We start from the raw sequence: 15,428 nt of genomic DNA, 5'->3' as shown, positions 1-15,428 counted from the left end.
GGTCAAAGCATCCATAGAAAAGTCCATTAGTAGGGGTGTTTTTACCCCATAAGCCCTACTGATGTGTGCTGTAGGGGGGACCCACAGGGGCCTCAGTAGTCGTCAGTCAGCCTCTCTGTCTCAGAGGGCTGGATCTTCATCTCAGCCTTCTGGGCCTTTGCTTCATACATCTCCCTCCTGCTGGCCCGCGTGAAGAAGCCACACTAGGAGGAGGAGGAGGGTGCGTGGAGGAAGGAGGGTGAGTCAAAGGTTAGACTGATGGTTCCATATGGAAGTTGGTGTGGGTAAAAAAATACATGTGGACAGATTCACAGCTTCTTACTAGTCAGTACAGTAATGATAAGCAGTCTCACCTTCCACAATATGATAATGATTATTCCCAGTAGTAGAATTCCTGCTACAGCTGCAGAGATGATGATCCACAGTGGAAGCTCATATGGTATCTCCACCCTCTCCACTGGTTCTATTTCTACTGTAAACTACATGAAAGATGTAAATAGTTAAGTAAGATAGTAATATTAACAATCGTCATCATCATTGTATCATGGTCCCATACCAAGTTAGTCTGACTGTCCATCCTTAAGGTTGGTTTATCTGTGATGAGCTTCAGTGTGGCTTGACTTCTGACTGTCACTCTCAGAGCGTTGGCATAGTCCTGCAAATACACGTATGCACAAACACACACAAAAATCATCAAATGTTGGAAAATAATCTGTTTGCTATTTATCTTCTACTTGAAATAAAGAATCTAAGCTCTATAGAGTCCACATTCAAACTGCAATACCATGTGCTTCACATGCAAGAACATTTTTGCTGTCATGCTACCTTAAAACTTCCAAAATGGAAATGGGAAGGAAAGTTATGGGAAGGAGTATTTTTCTGTGCGCAGCTTTAGCTAATGACCTGATAATCTTATTTATCCTACCTCCAGCATTGTGCTGTTCCACAGTCGGGAGCGGACATGAATCTTCGCTGAATCTGTCAGTTGAGCAGTGGACAGGTAAATGTCACACATCGTGCTGTTCCTTGGAGCATTCCTTGAAAACACAAGAAGGAGGTACAACTATTATCCTAATTGACAAAAGTGCCACTTTTCTGAAATGGGTGGATGCACATGACCTTACCAATGACTAGATGATCGGAAACTGTCTCATGCTAAAACGGGCTACAGTCTAGGAGCCCTAACAGGAAGAGTTAGTTATACCGCTTTGGAGGTTGAAGGTTTCTGGGGACTAACAAAGAGTGCACCAGTTGATAATGTGTCTCTATACTTTTGTTGAGCAAAAGTATGTTTATGAAAATTAATTTTTGCCACACCAGAGGCGTGGCAATAAGGATGGCAGTAGTGGTCATTAGGTTCATAATACACAAGCAGATATTAAAAGGATGGCCCTGACATTTGGAATAGATATACATCTTCCCCTGAGGGTGGAATCCCTCTGACTCTGTGATCCCCTGACTTTTCCTCTTGCCCCAACAGCAAACTGACATTTGTGACTCGGAGTAAAAAGTCTCTGCTTAATGTATTACTGTGCATTATATACAGAATACAGATTATCTCTGTTTCTCTCTCTTACCAACAGATGGTCTCTTTGCGAGGACCAGAGTGATTGCTGCCTGTGGCTCAATATATGTGCTGCGTAGCATCATCAGCATCATCCACCACAATCTGCCGTTTAACACGCCTTCGTTCTCTCTCGGACAACTGGAAGAGAAAGGGGAAGGAAAGATGAAAGACGCAGCGGAGGAGACAGAGACATGACATCAGAGGATCGTAGTAATTACTGGTTTTGATAAAAAACATTACCAAATTCTTCTCAGAATAGCACTTTCATTCATTTCCACTGCCTATATCTGGGCTGCGTGCATTGTGACTTTCTATTTAGAGCTCTGTGAGGTTTGTCTGTGGCGACATGAATGTTTTTTCCAAAGGGTATTCTGAACAGCTGTGGTTTGGCTTTAAGACCGAATTCACACTTCTTTTCTGCCACTGACTGTTACTCATACTTCTCAGACAGCTTCAGTTCACACTCATGTCAAAGGGAATTACAGCACATAAACAAGCCTCTGACCCGAACAATCCACTCAGATTTATGGAACGTTACTCCTGCTTCATGTCACCCTGGCTCAGTAAATTCACCACGTCATTTTTATGTTTCCCCAGATGTAAATCACCAACAGTCACATTCTAGCCATCCTAGCTGTACAGCTCTTGAAATGCGTAAATGTCAACATCTAGTTTATTTGTGTAAAAGTTGTCATTTGACTATTCATATGGTTAGTGACTCACAAATTGTTGACAATCAGCCATGGCTGTGCAACCTGCTTAGTGCTAACTAGCAAATTTTACCATACATTTTAGATCAAGCATGTTAGCATGTTAGCATGTTAGCACGAGCATGGAACTCTACAGCTTTTATTTCTAGTCTGTCAGTTTAGTTTTAAAAAGTAAAAAAGTCTCAAACTCGTTTTTGACTAACAACAATATTGATGACATTTTCATCTGCCTCAGCTGCTACAACATTTTAATCTTACTTAGCAAAGGTTACCACCTTGTTTACATCATTAGAGGCATGCCAGCATAATGGCATTAGCATTTAACTATTGATTTATTGTCGTGACTGTCTGACTTAAAGACAGAGACGATAAAAAAAACGGTTAAAATTGCAATGTTTTCTCCAACTCTCCAACTTTGACCTGTGTAAATGTTCGCACACTGGCATTAGCACTTAATTCTAGATTCTAGTGTCAGTCAGTGTGTCATTTGGTTAAAAAATTGCTTTGTGCTTTCCATGAAGCCTTCGTTTTTCTATCTGTTTAGTGTTAATTAGCACATTCTTCCATCCTGTTTATGTTAGCATGGTAGCATCACCTCTTACAATTAACCAAATGTTGTTTGCTAGTGTACCAGACTGTCATGATTACTTTGGTTAACCCTCCAATTTTGTTGCGGTCAAATTGACCCCTTTTAAAGTCTATTTTAGGCAATATACATATTGCTAAATACAGCATACAAATCTGGACAGCATGTAACGAAGAGGTGTCATGTTAATTTATCAACATCACTTTTATCGCATTTATATTTGGGTCTTTCCAATGTACAATAAAAAAGTTTTAACATGAATTTGAATGAAAAACGAGTGAGTTATGCTCATTGAACCATGGTCTGTGAGAATTAAGAACACCAATGGACTAAATCTTGATTTAAATGGTTAGTAATGGAGTTAAAAATGAGATTGAAAAATATGTATTGGGATTTTGTCGGGTTCTGACACTTTTGGATAAATTTTTCAAATTGACCCAGGAACATTATTGCTGCTGCAGAGAAATGAACATAACAGGAGGGTTAATGCTCTACCTCCTGTTTGGTTCAGCAAATGTTATCATTTTACTGCGAGCAAGGAAGCATACTGACTTTAGCTTAAGTGGTGCTTTCCTACACACTGCCTCGCAGAGCTGCTAGCATGGCTGTAGATTTATAGTCTAGGTATTTTTGCCCTTGTCCTTTCATTAAAGCTATGCGTTTTTGTAACCATGTTGACGGCTATTGTGCAATGGGACATTTTCAGATGTGCGTAAGTGTGTAGGCTGTATAAATAATGAGAAACAGTAAAATGTTTACATTGTTGACGCAACAATGAGATAGGAAAGATTAGATGAGAAGGCATGAAATGTATCAAAGGTCAAAGGCTGAATATAAACGCAGGGTGTTTTGATGTGGTTTGTTACCGACTGAATCACTGGTATTTTCTTTTGTTTTAAATGACTTTGACTATCAGCATCATTGGTATCTGTTTATGGGTCATAGGTTAACTCAGCCTCAATATTTTTTCCTCTTGTTTCAGGTATAAAAATATTTGGATAAAATTGTTTATTTGAGTCTGACTCAACAGCTTACATTTCACCTGGCTTTCACAGAAAGGGAGTACACTGTGGCTGTAAACCAAAGCCTGAAATAGAGCCTTACAGTTAGGTTAAGGAGGTTGACAACTTCTCCTGGAGGTTGCATTCGATCTCTGATTCCCCTTTCACAAGAATCTTCGTCAGGTACAGTAGCCACTTCCCATTGGTCACTTCAAAGGGCCAGTCAAACTCAACAGCCAGGGTCCCCATGTCTCCCAGTGCCTGTCCCATCATGTTCACCTGGTGGTGAAAGAACCCCCCCCCCCCCCCCCCCCCCCAAAAAAGAAACAAGAAAATAAAGGCACAGTGTTACATAGAAATAGGTGTAAAATAATAGGAAGCACTTGTCTGTGACTTTGGATTTCACAAATAGCATTCACCCCTAGTCTTGCTTACACCACAAACCATGGCTCAAATAACAGTCCCTTCCCACACAATATTAAACTTCTGAAGAATAGGAGTTTGGCTTCAAAGACAGGGCGGTGGTGAGGGAAATGTGGGTGAGTAACACACACATTATAGATGCAAATACAATCCTGGAGGTCTAATATGGTCTGAGTGGTGGAGGTGACTCACGTTGAAGGTGAACTCCACCAGACTACCCACGTCACTGGTGTTGACCATGGCTGACTCGCCCATCACCGTCCCGCCGAATTGTGTTTGCGCCACAGATTTCTCTCTGGTCAGGGTGACGGATAATGCGATATGACATTAAAAACTGCGGTATGAATGGCATTTCTGTGCTCTTTACTGTATATACAGTGGGTCAGGAGTTGTTAGATAACAGGACTCACATGGAGAAGGAAGGGAGGATGGTGTTCTCAATCAGCAGGCCGACAGGCACAGGCCTCAGGTCGCTCTGCTCACTGAGACTGAAGAATGTTTTACAACATATGATTAGTAATTATTTTTGAGTATTATAACAACTTGCAATTAGAATGCAACTTTAAATTGTATGATTAATGTAAAGAATACTTTCAGGGGCATCTTTAAACTACATATGTTACTAAAGCTCTACATTTAAACATCCATCCATCCATCTATCCATCCATCCATCCATTATCTTGACTGCTTATCCCTTTCGGGGTCATGAAGGGCTGGAGCCAATCCCAGCTGACTTCGGGCGGAAGGCAGGGTAGGCTACATCCTGGACAGGTCGCCAACCCATCACAGGGAAAACACGGAAAGACAGACCGCCATTCACACGTTCACTCACACCTACGGGCAATTTAGAGTGACCAATTACCTGGTGAGCATGTTTTTGGACAAGGAGATCTCCACACAGGAACCTTCTGGCTGTGAGGCAATGGCGCTACCCACTGCACCACCATGCTGCCCCTACACAATAATGTATTAAGCTCTTACGTGGAGAGAAGCAGCTGGGACTCAATCTCCTGTGTGTACAGATCAATCTCTGATGTCTCAAACAAGAGGGAGAGGGTCACCTAGTAATGAAAGCAACAGGATGTAAAGAGCCACTCACAGCTCGATGGAGGAAAAACAGCTTGAACAAATGAGACAAAATCAATTTAAGAATTCTAAAATTACCTTTTCATTGCCTTTAAGTGGATTCCCCAGCTCACATATCACTGTGCCATCCAAAGTACATTGTACCTCGTTAACCTAAACACACAACCAACTGTTTTGAAAATGCAAAAAACTATTAATAAAGTCTTAAGGGTAAGAAAGAGAAAGGACTTAAGCTACCTAAAATATATGTCGGCAAAACAAGGACAATATCTAACAGTTGTAATTTAACTTCAGGCAAGAGGAGATAAAGAGTAAAGGGACATTTCTCAGCTATTTACTGCCCTCTACTGGACGTACCAAAGACCTGACACCATAGTAACTCAGTGCATCAGGGATGGTGACATTGAGCATGGCTTGGTGGGCGTCTTCAGCCAGTCGTCCTCCCATCGGAGTGTTGGTCACCTCCACCATCATCCTTATTATCTTTATGTTGCTGTTAAACTGTAGCACCTGGAATTTGCCATGCCTGGAAATATGAGAACATGGGAAAGATGTGTTCTTTATTCATTTGTTTTTTAAATTATTATTCCTGTCAGATTTATACATTATAAAACCTTTTTTATTACCGGTATGGCAGCTAATTTAAAACAACAACAACATTGGTTTCAGTAGCCTTAATAAGCTCTACAGTGCTCATGCAAAAAATTTGAGAAAGTATGTTTAATTGTTAAAGGGCAAATTCAAATTAAGCCATCACATATTGTTTGTAAATAAATAGTTTGATGTCCTTTTTTGGATCTAAGCTTATTAACTGTTTTTTAAAGTGTAAAGATGAAATAAAATACACATTTAAGATCCCAAGATACACCTGAAAGTTAAATATAAGCTACAGCTAGGAGACATAGCCTAATTTGCCCTAAAGACTAAAAACAAGGGAAAAATGTGACTTTGTCTAAAATCAACTTTACTGAGTATTAAACAATATATAACACACACTACATGTAATTTGTATTCAGGATGCAGTGCTTCAACTTTGCAAAAAATGTTGTGTTGTCTTTCAAATTTCCTCTAATAAAAATAAGTCTAATTAAATTAAGTTGTTATGTCAAGGTAAATATACTACAGATGGACACCTTTATAGAAGAATGACAACATTGTCATGTCAGAATGCTAACATGAAGCTAGCACAGCATTTATTAATGTTAGCTTTGCAAAAACTGGAAATGAGAAAACGGCTAGTCAAGCTCAAACCAAGAAAGCAAAGAAAATCTGATTGAATGGTCTTTAATTTTAGCTAAAATTTAGTTGGTTGAATATTGTTTTTTGGGTGACATGGTTAGATGACAAGGTCAAAAACATTTTCATTGTCTGAATGCTACGACCAAGCCACCACAACCAGCCTTTATGGCTAGCCTTAAAGGTTTCCCACACTAGGAATGAGAAACAGAAATAGAAGCATTTCCTTGATGTGTGGTAATTAGTGGAGTTTAGAGATACTGGCATGGTTAATTGTATTGTTGTTGTTAGAAAGGGCAGGTTAGCTCTTTCCCTCAGGATTCAAAACTTTGAAACTAAACTAAGCTAATCCTACCATGTTTACTGCACTATTATACTCATGTTTACTGCACTATTATACTCAGTTACTATGTTTACTGCACTATTATACTCATGTTTACTGCACTATTATACTCATGTTTACTGCACTATTATACTCATGTTTACTGCACTCATAAGGCAGGGATTGTATATTCCCAGCCAAAAATGTCAATTAAAAGCAGCTATTTCTGGAATCTGTACGATAAAGATAGTCTTAAAAACGTTGATCAGTCAGAGATATTTTATTTCAGAATTGTATTTTACCTTGGGAAAGGATTTTTCCTCTTTGTCAATAAATTGAGCTTTCAGCTGAAGGTTGCTGCTACATTTGTTGTCTGAGCCACACTCCTTCTGAAAATTAATCTGCAGGAAATTGAACAAATAAATTATGTAGTACCTCACAAGATCACATCCTGTATATACACACACATATATATTTTTTTCTCAATCTGTGGTTGCATTTGAATTTTAGTGCTTGCACTTCTCCATACCTCATTTTTTTGGGAGAGCTTTCGCTCCTGGCTGAGGATTGGGAAAGAGTCCAGGTTCTCAATGGAGGATGTGGATTTAGGTTTTTGTTCATGCAAGGACATGTTGAGGGAAAAGACCACCGGCTCAAGTTTGTCCCTCACAGGTGCCTGTAAAATCAACCCACAATCTCACATCGGTCTTTATAAGCACATGGTGAATTGAAAATAACACCTATAAAAGCAATCTTAATATTGATTGTGGTTTAGAAAGATAAATATACAAATGTATAAATCCATTTCACTTGTAACATAGCACACAAACACCGACACTCAATAAGGAATATTTGTAACACTCACCACTATGTACAATTTCAGTGTTTGACACTTGGATTTTGAAGATGGCACACTCAGTGTATCTGTGTATGTGTCATCATCGTTATCCTGAAACGAACACGTGGGCTTCTTCTCCTCTCCATGTCAGCCTCAACTGTGTACTTTCACCTCTTAACAAAGTGAAAGACATACATGCCCATGCATTAGTTTACAATGCAGAAGTTATACAACATAGAACTGCAAGGAAACGTGTGTCCTTGCAGTTTGTAACTTACTAAAATCTAAATTGTATCCATTAACACAATACCTAATTGTCTTTAAAATAATGGTTTAATAGTTGAAGTAAAGGAGGACTTCATACTTAAATTTTTCTTGAATTCTTTGTTCCCATTGCTTAGAGTGAAAGACATACATATAGTGGCTGTAATGCTGTAAAACATAAAGAAATTTTGGTTTAACAAAAGGAAAGAACAAATAATATAGCTTCAGAATTAAAAAATCAAAGGAGACATCTCACCATGGTGTATTTCCAGTGCACTGATTAGCGTCCACGATCTTTGGCTCAGCAAAAAAATCTGTTGTTAAGGTGGATTACTGGACGAGCCCTGAAAACAGATCAAATGAAAAGAGGAATCAGGCTTTATTCAGGTCATAACCTGTGAAAACAGTTCACATAATCACAATTCACAATAAAGTCATACTTCTATGATTTCAAAAAGTATTTTTAGCCTTTTCTTCTACACAGCAGCAAGTGAAAAAAAATGTAATATTCTAGTTTGAACACAGAGTAAAAAAATGCTCAAAAAATAGATTGCAAGCCATTTATGACAATTCCAACCCCAGGAAAATGTTGAATGCAGATATCAATAACCAGTTAAAATGAAAGATACAAATCTTTGCCCAACAATGCCATGTTTTGTTTAGTGTCTTTCTTCTCCTAGTTATACCTGAGCAGGGCCATGCGGTCGTCCAGCGAGCCGACTAAGATGTCAGGGTAACTGTTGTCATCCATGTCCATCCCTCCATTGAGGGAGTAGCCAAAGGTTTTAAATCCACCATTTCCCACTGACTTGCCCTCGATCACCTACAGAGGGCGGCAATGACACATGGGAGATCAACACAACAAAACCAAAAACATTTAGATACAGCGTAAAGTACATCCATGACTTAATGTTACCTGACTGGGCTCCTCTGAGACACCCTTTTTGCTTCCCATCCATATGTAGACCTTTCCAGTGTCGTGGAATGGAGCTCCCACCGCAATGTCTGCAGACATGTACAAAAATCACACAGTTCAAGAAAATATGAGGAAATCTGGAAAAACATAAGTCTGTTTATTCCTCTAGGTGGCAGCATTGTACCTATTTGGGATTATTATATATCCAACAGCAGAAGTTTTATTCAGACATTACATTGTTCACATGACATCATGGTAACTTCGTTCCTTGGTGAGGTAACTGCTCAGCAACAGTGCTTAAAAATCACACAATGCATTTTAGAGTAACACAATATTTCCTCTCTACCACAAACTGATGACAGAACACAATACAGTCAGTCACAATACAGTTCATATTCAGTCATATATACAAGTGTAAATAAACTAGGAACAACATAGTAACCTAATTATACCTGGAAGCTCCTGCATAACCAAAATCATTTAATTATTTTCTTTTACCAATACGGCTCTGATTCTCTTGCTATTTAGGAGTTTGAAAGCTGAAGTTTTTCCACAAGGTATTATTATTATTATCATATATGTTTTTGCCCTCCCTTAAATGTCAAACAAATATTGCATCCAGAGTCATACCTTGAAATCCATCTTGGTTGATATCACCGATTGCAGCCAGTGCAAAACCAAAAGCAGAGCCTGTTGGACCTTTCAGCACCACATTTGCAGTCTTCTGGAAAGATCCATTCTCATTCATGAAGATGTACACGGCACCTCCCTCATCCTTCATACGATCAAAGTAAAACGGGGCACCAACGATCAGGTCATTCCAGCTGTTCAAGGGAAAGGAAACACAAAATATACTTTAATATGTAAACATATGCCTGCACACACACACAAACACAGTATTTTGCTTGCATCTTTTCCCGAATTTCCCTCCACGGGACAAATAAAGTATTTCAGATTCTGATTAAAGGTACATACTCTTTAAGATCCTACAGAGCCAACACAGTTTTACTCTTGCTTTAAATGAGACACATGATTTCACCATGATGTCATTGCCAACACATCTTCTGAGCTCATGTATACATCAGTGTCATGCATTCTCTGCATATCAGGTTAGCACATAGCTATAGAGCATTCAAGCATGATGCAGACGACAAGCACGAGACACAGATACAGACCATCCGCAGATAAATACAAGCATGACAATGCTGCTTTCCTGTCTTTCCATCTGAGGAAGACCATAGTTATGCTTCTTCACTTAATTTTCTGTACTTTTTAAAATTTCAAGCAGGAGTCTTATACGATGCATCATGGAGGGTCTGATATAAAGTTACTGTACTACAAAGTAGAGGCTAAAGGGAGAATTTTTATTTTCAGTGTGTTGTGCATTCACGCACTCGTCATTGTTGAGGTCAGTGACAGTCAGGCTGTTCCCAAAATATGAGCCCACTTGTTCTCCTGGGATGATGAGGACTGGGTCAATGTTTTTGTCAGTCTTGGCACCAAACACCACAGAGCCCTTGGACTCATCCCTGGGAGACCCTGTTACCACTGTGTATTCATCATGGCTCAGCAGCTTTTTCTCCTCGATAACAGAATAACCTGTGGAAGATAGCATTTAAAAATCACGAAATGTCATCAGACTCTGTTAAAGGAATACACCCTTTCAAAATGTAGTCATGCTATTCTGAATGAAAACCAGCGAAACCATCATCTATCTTTGCAGTTCAGACAGAGCTAGATTTTCATCTAAAAGCCTTAAAGAAACAACCTTTATCTTGCAAATATTTTAATATTTTTGTGATGCAAAAATATCTTCATATTTACCCATGTAACTGTATCTTCTTTTCAGCTGTTCGAAGTCTATGCCTTTGGAGTCCCAGGCATTTGCTGGGTCGGGATCTCTCCATGTTACATGAACATTTCCTTCATTAAAAAAACAACAACAACAATAAACAACGATTTTTGTTTGATTCATGCAATAGACATGATTCATATACTAAAACAATCCTGGTGTCAGCCTTTAAGAGACCTACACTGATTTTAATCCCAATGTACATGAATCAGCAGATTACTCTCTTTGATGTCAACCCCTCAGTTCACACCTTGCCACAGATAGCTGCCAGTAGCGCCAATGTAGACGTCAGTCTCCGTCATGCCGCCTGAGATGCCCATGTTGCACATCCCCTCCATCTCCATATTGTAGTTTGGGTTGCAGACCTCATACCTGAACGTCTGCCATTCATCATCAGGGTCAAAGGTCAGGTCGTTACTTCTGACATAGCACTTTCCTACCATCCGTCTCTGCTCCTCTGTGCCACCTTGGATAATCTTCACATAGCGATGCCCGCATGCCTGGAGAGCAAAGAAGAGAGTTTATTCTAGGATGTCACAGACTGTATGGTTGGTGGCTGTAGTGATAATAGCGACAAAGTAAGACTTTTGCCTCTTTTATTTTGCAGAGGTCTTGTTCACCTCTCAAATTTTACTTTCACTAGTTCAATTTTACCTAATTTATAAAAAGTACTCTTATTTTTACCTTTACCTTGAATTGAAATGTTCAGTTAAATGTTAAAGCGTTCTGCAAGGATGTTGATTATAATCCGGGGGAGTGTTACTGTGGAATCAGAGTAACTATTTCATTGCAGCAGTACAGATGAAGGAGAATTCCTTCAGGAGGAGACAAGACCCCTCCGCTTCATGAGGCAGTCCTGCTCACCCTGTCAGAATTCAAATTAACATAACCACAGATTCACTATCCATTATCCCTAACCTAACCATTTTCCATAAAGTTAAAAAATATCAAGTTGGGTATAAAAGAAAATCCTAAATGGGATGGAAATTGATTTAAAGTAAGACATTTACCCCCCCCCCCCCCCCCCCCCCCCCCCCCCCCCACCCCACCCCCTCCAGGGATAAAACAAAAAAACAAAGTTTAAGTTGGGAAATTGATTATAAGAACCAGGTGGGTTTAATTAACAAGTATATGTGTTTATTTTCTTATTATAGAATATTCTAATTTTTTTATAATGAATAAAATGTGTTTTCCTTATGAATCACATCAGAGGAAAAAATTCTTCCAGGAAAATTACATATCGGTTATCAGTTTGACCTTTATGGCCCCTCCTACCTGCATGAGTCATTCTATATTTGGTGTGTGCTAATTGACTACAACATCCGCTTTCTGGGTATTGCAGTTAATATTGCAACATGCACACTGTGTCATGTGTGGCATTAAATATTGAAATACAAATGGTTCATCTCACTCTGCTTCCCTTTTCTATTGCAATAAATAAACTGTTTACACAACATGCCACCTGTGGCTCTGGCTAATAAAATAAAATAGAATCATCTCACCAGCACGCGTCCGCCTGGCTGCTGTCTCTGACTGGCCACCGTCACACCCAGCCACATGCCCTCCACCATCTCAGAGGAGGTTGCTGTGGATTACATCACAGTTCACAACAGTTCAACATCCAGGTTACTAATACATTGTTCACAAGTTTTTAATCCAAATTTTACAATGTTTCATCTGTTGAATCATTTTTATTATCCAAATAAACCAGCATTCAGTCCATAGTCAGACATATGTCATACAAAACATGATGACAGTTATTATGGTCCCATGAGAACTAACCCAAACAGCACTGCTTCATTCAGCCTGGATCATGTCCTGACAAATATTAACCACAAAAATGTGCTGTGACTGTGGCAACAGTCACTCCAACCTCAACATCAAAAGTGATGAGGAATCCTTTTATTATGGTTCTTACTGTTAGCCTCCGGGAGGCCTTTTCACCTGCAGATAGATGAGCAGTAAGTCTATCAGTTAATAACCTTCAATTAGGAAGGATGCTCTCTCACAGTTTTGTATCCTGGAGCTCATTTTGTTGGTGCAGTATATGATTGTGGATGCTATGGGACATGCTGGAGATTAGGCTGGGAATGTTTGACACACTCACTTAGTCCTGTGAAAAAATAAGAAGCTAGCTGATTAGCATCTGTTAGTTATTATTTACTGCTGCTCACTTAGCAATCAGGGAAATCTCTCTGGCCTGTATCCTTCAATGGCAACATCCACTAATATACAGACAAACTTAAGTTTACTCATCATCGGGTGTAGAGCTCAGCGTGTGAAAAACCTTTGTGTAATGTCATTTGTGGCTTTGAAATGAGCTAGACAAGTCTGAGAAAGAAACCTCTGATGACTCTTGAAATATTTTTTTGCTACTTTATTAAGGCTACAGATGTTTTAATGGGAAGCTCTAAAAGCCCCCCTGAAATCTTACTGGCCACCCCTAGTGCAACCTGAAATACCTAAACTATGATTGGCTGTTTGCCTGTCAGAGATGTAAATGTGTTGCAACAAGCTGCTTGTAGTTTTTCTTTGCATTTAGATGTAGTACATTCTCTTTTGTTATTTCCTTAAAATGTAGGAAAATATTTTCCTTATCTATTTCGTAAGACATGTGTTATGTACGCACTGCTAATGTGATAGCACGTAGCCATATGCCTTTTCTCAAAGCACCACAGTGTCCATGTACAGCCCCACAGAGCATGGCTGTTGACCCTTAGGATTGTTATCACATCGATGTTAAACCCTCAGTTAGAATCTGCTCTGGTTCAACTTCAGTTCTCTACCTCACAAATGGGTTTCTCAGGCTCAAGCACCAACACTGCAAACTTTTCAGTTCCCTGAAAAACACCAAAACGACAAGTCACCCCTGAGTTTTGTGTGTCATGCTTACTTTTGCTGACCAGGTCCATTCTGGTGCAGTCAGTGGTGTCCGTTGTGATGGGACAGGAGTAGACAGCACCTGTTTCATTGACATTCTGTAGAGACATGGCTTTCTCTTTGGGTGCCCCTACCAGAAGCCTGAACACACAGAAACAGAGAGACAAAGAAAGGCACAGACAGATTAGCATGATAAGATTATATCAGCTCTGTCACGGTGTTAGACATTACAACACAGAGACTGTAGCTACATAAAAGATCCTAGATTATTTTGAGTGATGCTTTTAGGCTAACCGGAGAAGGTTATTCTGATACTCATAAAATAATCAGACACAGCACAAAATACAGTATGTTATCAGTTATTGTGAGTTCCATAGACTGTTAAGGGAGGTAAGGAAATTCTGACTCTGGATAAACTCAAAAATGACATTAGCAAATCCAGAGTTAGCTCAGAATGTGGCACTAGCCAAACCTAGCAAGTGGTCATGACAGTGTATGCCTTAATGCATTTTGGGACTTTTTTCTTTTATATAAAATCAAAGTAATTAAAAAACTGAAAAACTATGAATCAGGTCCCTGAAATCAGCATTTCTTTGAATCTCTCTGGCAGACAAGTGATGTGGCTGTGTTCAGAATTAACCAATCATGGTCCACAGAGAGCTATAAGAGGGTGTGTACACTTATGCAGCCACATTATTTAAATTTTTTATTTTTTATTCTTCCCCCTAAAAGATTTCAATTTTTTTTTCAATTGAATTTTTCATGTTATAGGTCACATTAAAGGTGGAAAAAGTTCTGACATGATTTATCTTGGTCTCATTTTTACATCACAAAACCTGACATTTAAACAGGGGTGTGTAGACTTTTGCTATCCACTGTACATGCAGGGTTGGTAGTGTACAAGTGTAAGATAATGATGTAAATATGTCTATTTTAGGGCACGCAGTATTTGCTATGTGAGTCCATATATGGAAGGAAAAAATGATGACTGTCAAATCAGTATCTTGCTGTCCTCTTCCATCTAGCATTATACTGTAACACTTTGCTCTGATAAAGTTAATGAATAGGCAGGCCAAGTGTTAGGTTGTTCAGACACACAAAAGACAGGCAAATTCATGTGGAGTGAAAATGGAAAGACTAGAGCAGTCAGAGCATGACCCGTGACAAGTCTGGGCACGTGCACAGTCCCACACACAAAGGACATACAGACTAGCTTCACAGAAATGGATCTGATCTTTTTGTCCACTCAGCCGGACACTCCCTACATCAGCACCTTTAAACACACCACACAACTTTGAAGTGGAGGGATTACTCCCTCTGCACAGCCCTGTGCCGGGACACACTATTTACTGTCAGCACACGATTTATTAGCTCAACTTTGTTGGCAGGAGATGCAGACAGTCTTGTTTACGGTGTGTGTGACACATGACCCCATCGTATGTGTGAAACAAAAACATGCATTGATGAGGTCAAACTGCAAAGTTAAACCTTTTTTCAGTCAAACTTGTGGTCGTGTCATGGATTGATAGTTTGATGTTGAAATGCTGCTGGCAGTGGTGAGCTGTGGAAAGTGGAAAATGCTGAGTCAAGCTGTTAGTCAAGCTTGTGGGCATCTTAGCTAAGAGCCAACTGCCTCCCTTAGAGGCACTGATAGGTAAAGTATGACAAACAATGGGTGTAGATGTAAAAAATCACCTCAACAGTCCTGGTCAATCAATGCTCCATTGTTCCAACTTGAAGCTGGATA

The 15,428-nt window shown here is 39.4% G+C and overlaps 1 protein-coding gene across 1 annotated transcript in view; it reads right to left on the bottom strand.

Moving 5' to 3' along the window:
- itga3b (integrin, alpha 3b) overlaps positions 1-15,428 on the bottom strand; it is a 34,565-nt gene that overhangs the window by 2,759 nt on the left and 16,378 nt on the right. The window contains 29 exon segments of the mRNA XM_034708644.1: positions 47-203; positions 354-479; positions 557-655; positions 926-984; positions 987-1,037; positions 1,578-1,629; positions 1,631-1,705; positions 3,968-4,005; positions 4,008-4,143; positions 4,480-4,582; positions 4,698-4,775; positions 5,269-5,348; positions 5,452-5,526; positions 5,731-5,883; positions 7,234-7,332; positions 7,461-7,607; positions 7,797-7,882; positions 7,885-7,940; positions 8,127-8,201; positions 8,290-8,348; positions 8,350-8,377; positions 8,720-8,856; positions 8,950-9,038; positions 9,580-9,773; positions 10,344-10,548; positions 10,774-10,872; positions 11,052-11,301; positions 12,304-12,386; positions 13,695-13,822. Of these exon segments, the coding sequence (XP_034564535.1) occupies positions 93-203; positions 354-479; positions 557-655; positions 926-984; positions 987-1,037; positions 1,578-1,629; positions 1,631-1,705; positions 3,968-4,005; positions 4,008-4,143; positions 4,480-4,582; positions 4,698-4,775; positions 5,269-5,348; positions 5,452-5,526; positions 5,731-5,883; positions 7,234-7,332; positions 7,461-7,607; positions 7,797-7,882; positions 7,885-7,940; positions 8,127-8,201; positions 8,290-8,348; positions 8,350-8,377; positions 8,720-8,856; positions 8,950-9,038; positions 9,580-9,773; positions 10,344-10,548; positions 10,774-10,872; positions 11,052-11,301; positions 12,304-12,386; positions 13,695-13,822 (2,971 nt within the window). The 3' untranslated portion in view covers positions 47-92.

This window comes from Notolabrus celidotus, chromosome 18 (assembly GCF_009762535.1).
Source record: "Notolabrus celidotus isolate fNotCel1 chromosome 18, fNotCel1.pri, whole genome shotgun sequence".
NCBI classification, from domain to species: domain Eukaryota; kingdom Metazoa; phylum Chordata; class Actinopteri; order Labriformes; family Labridae; genus Notolabrus; species Notolabrus celidotus.
The sequence above is the reverse complement of the archived record's forward strand: the minus strand, read 5'-3'. Positions and strand labels throughout refer to the sequence as shown.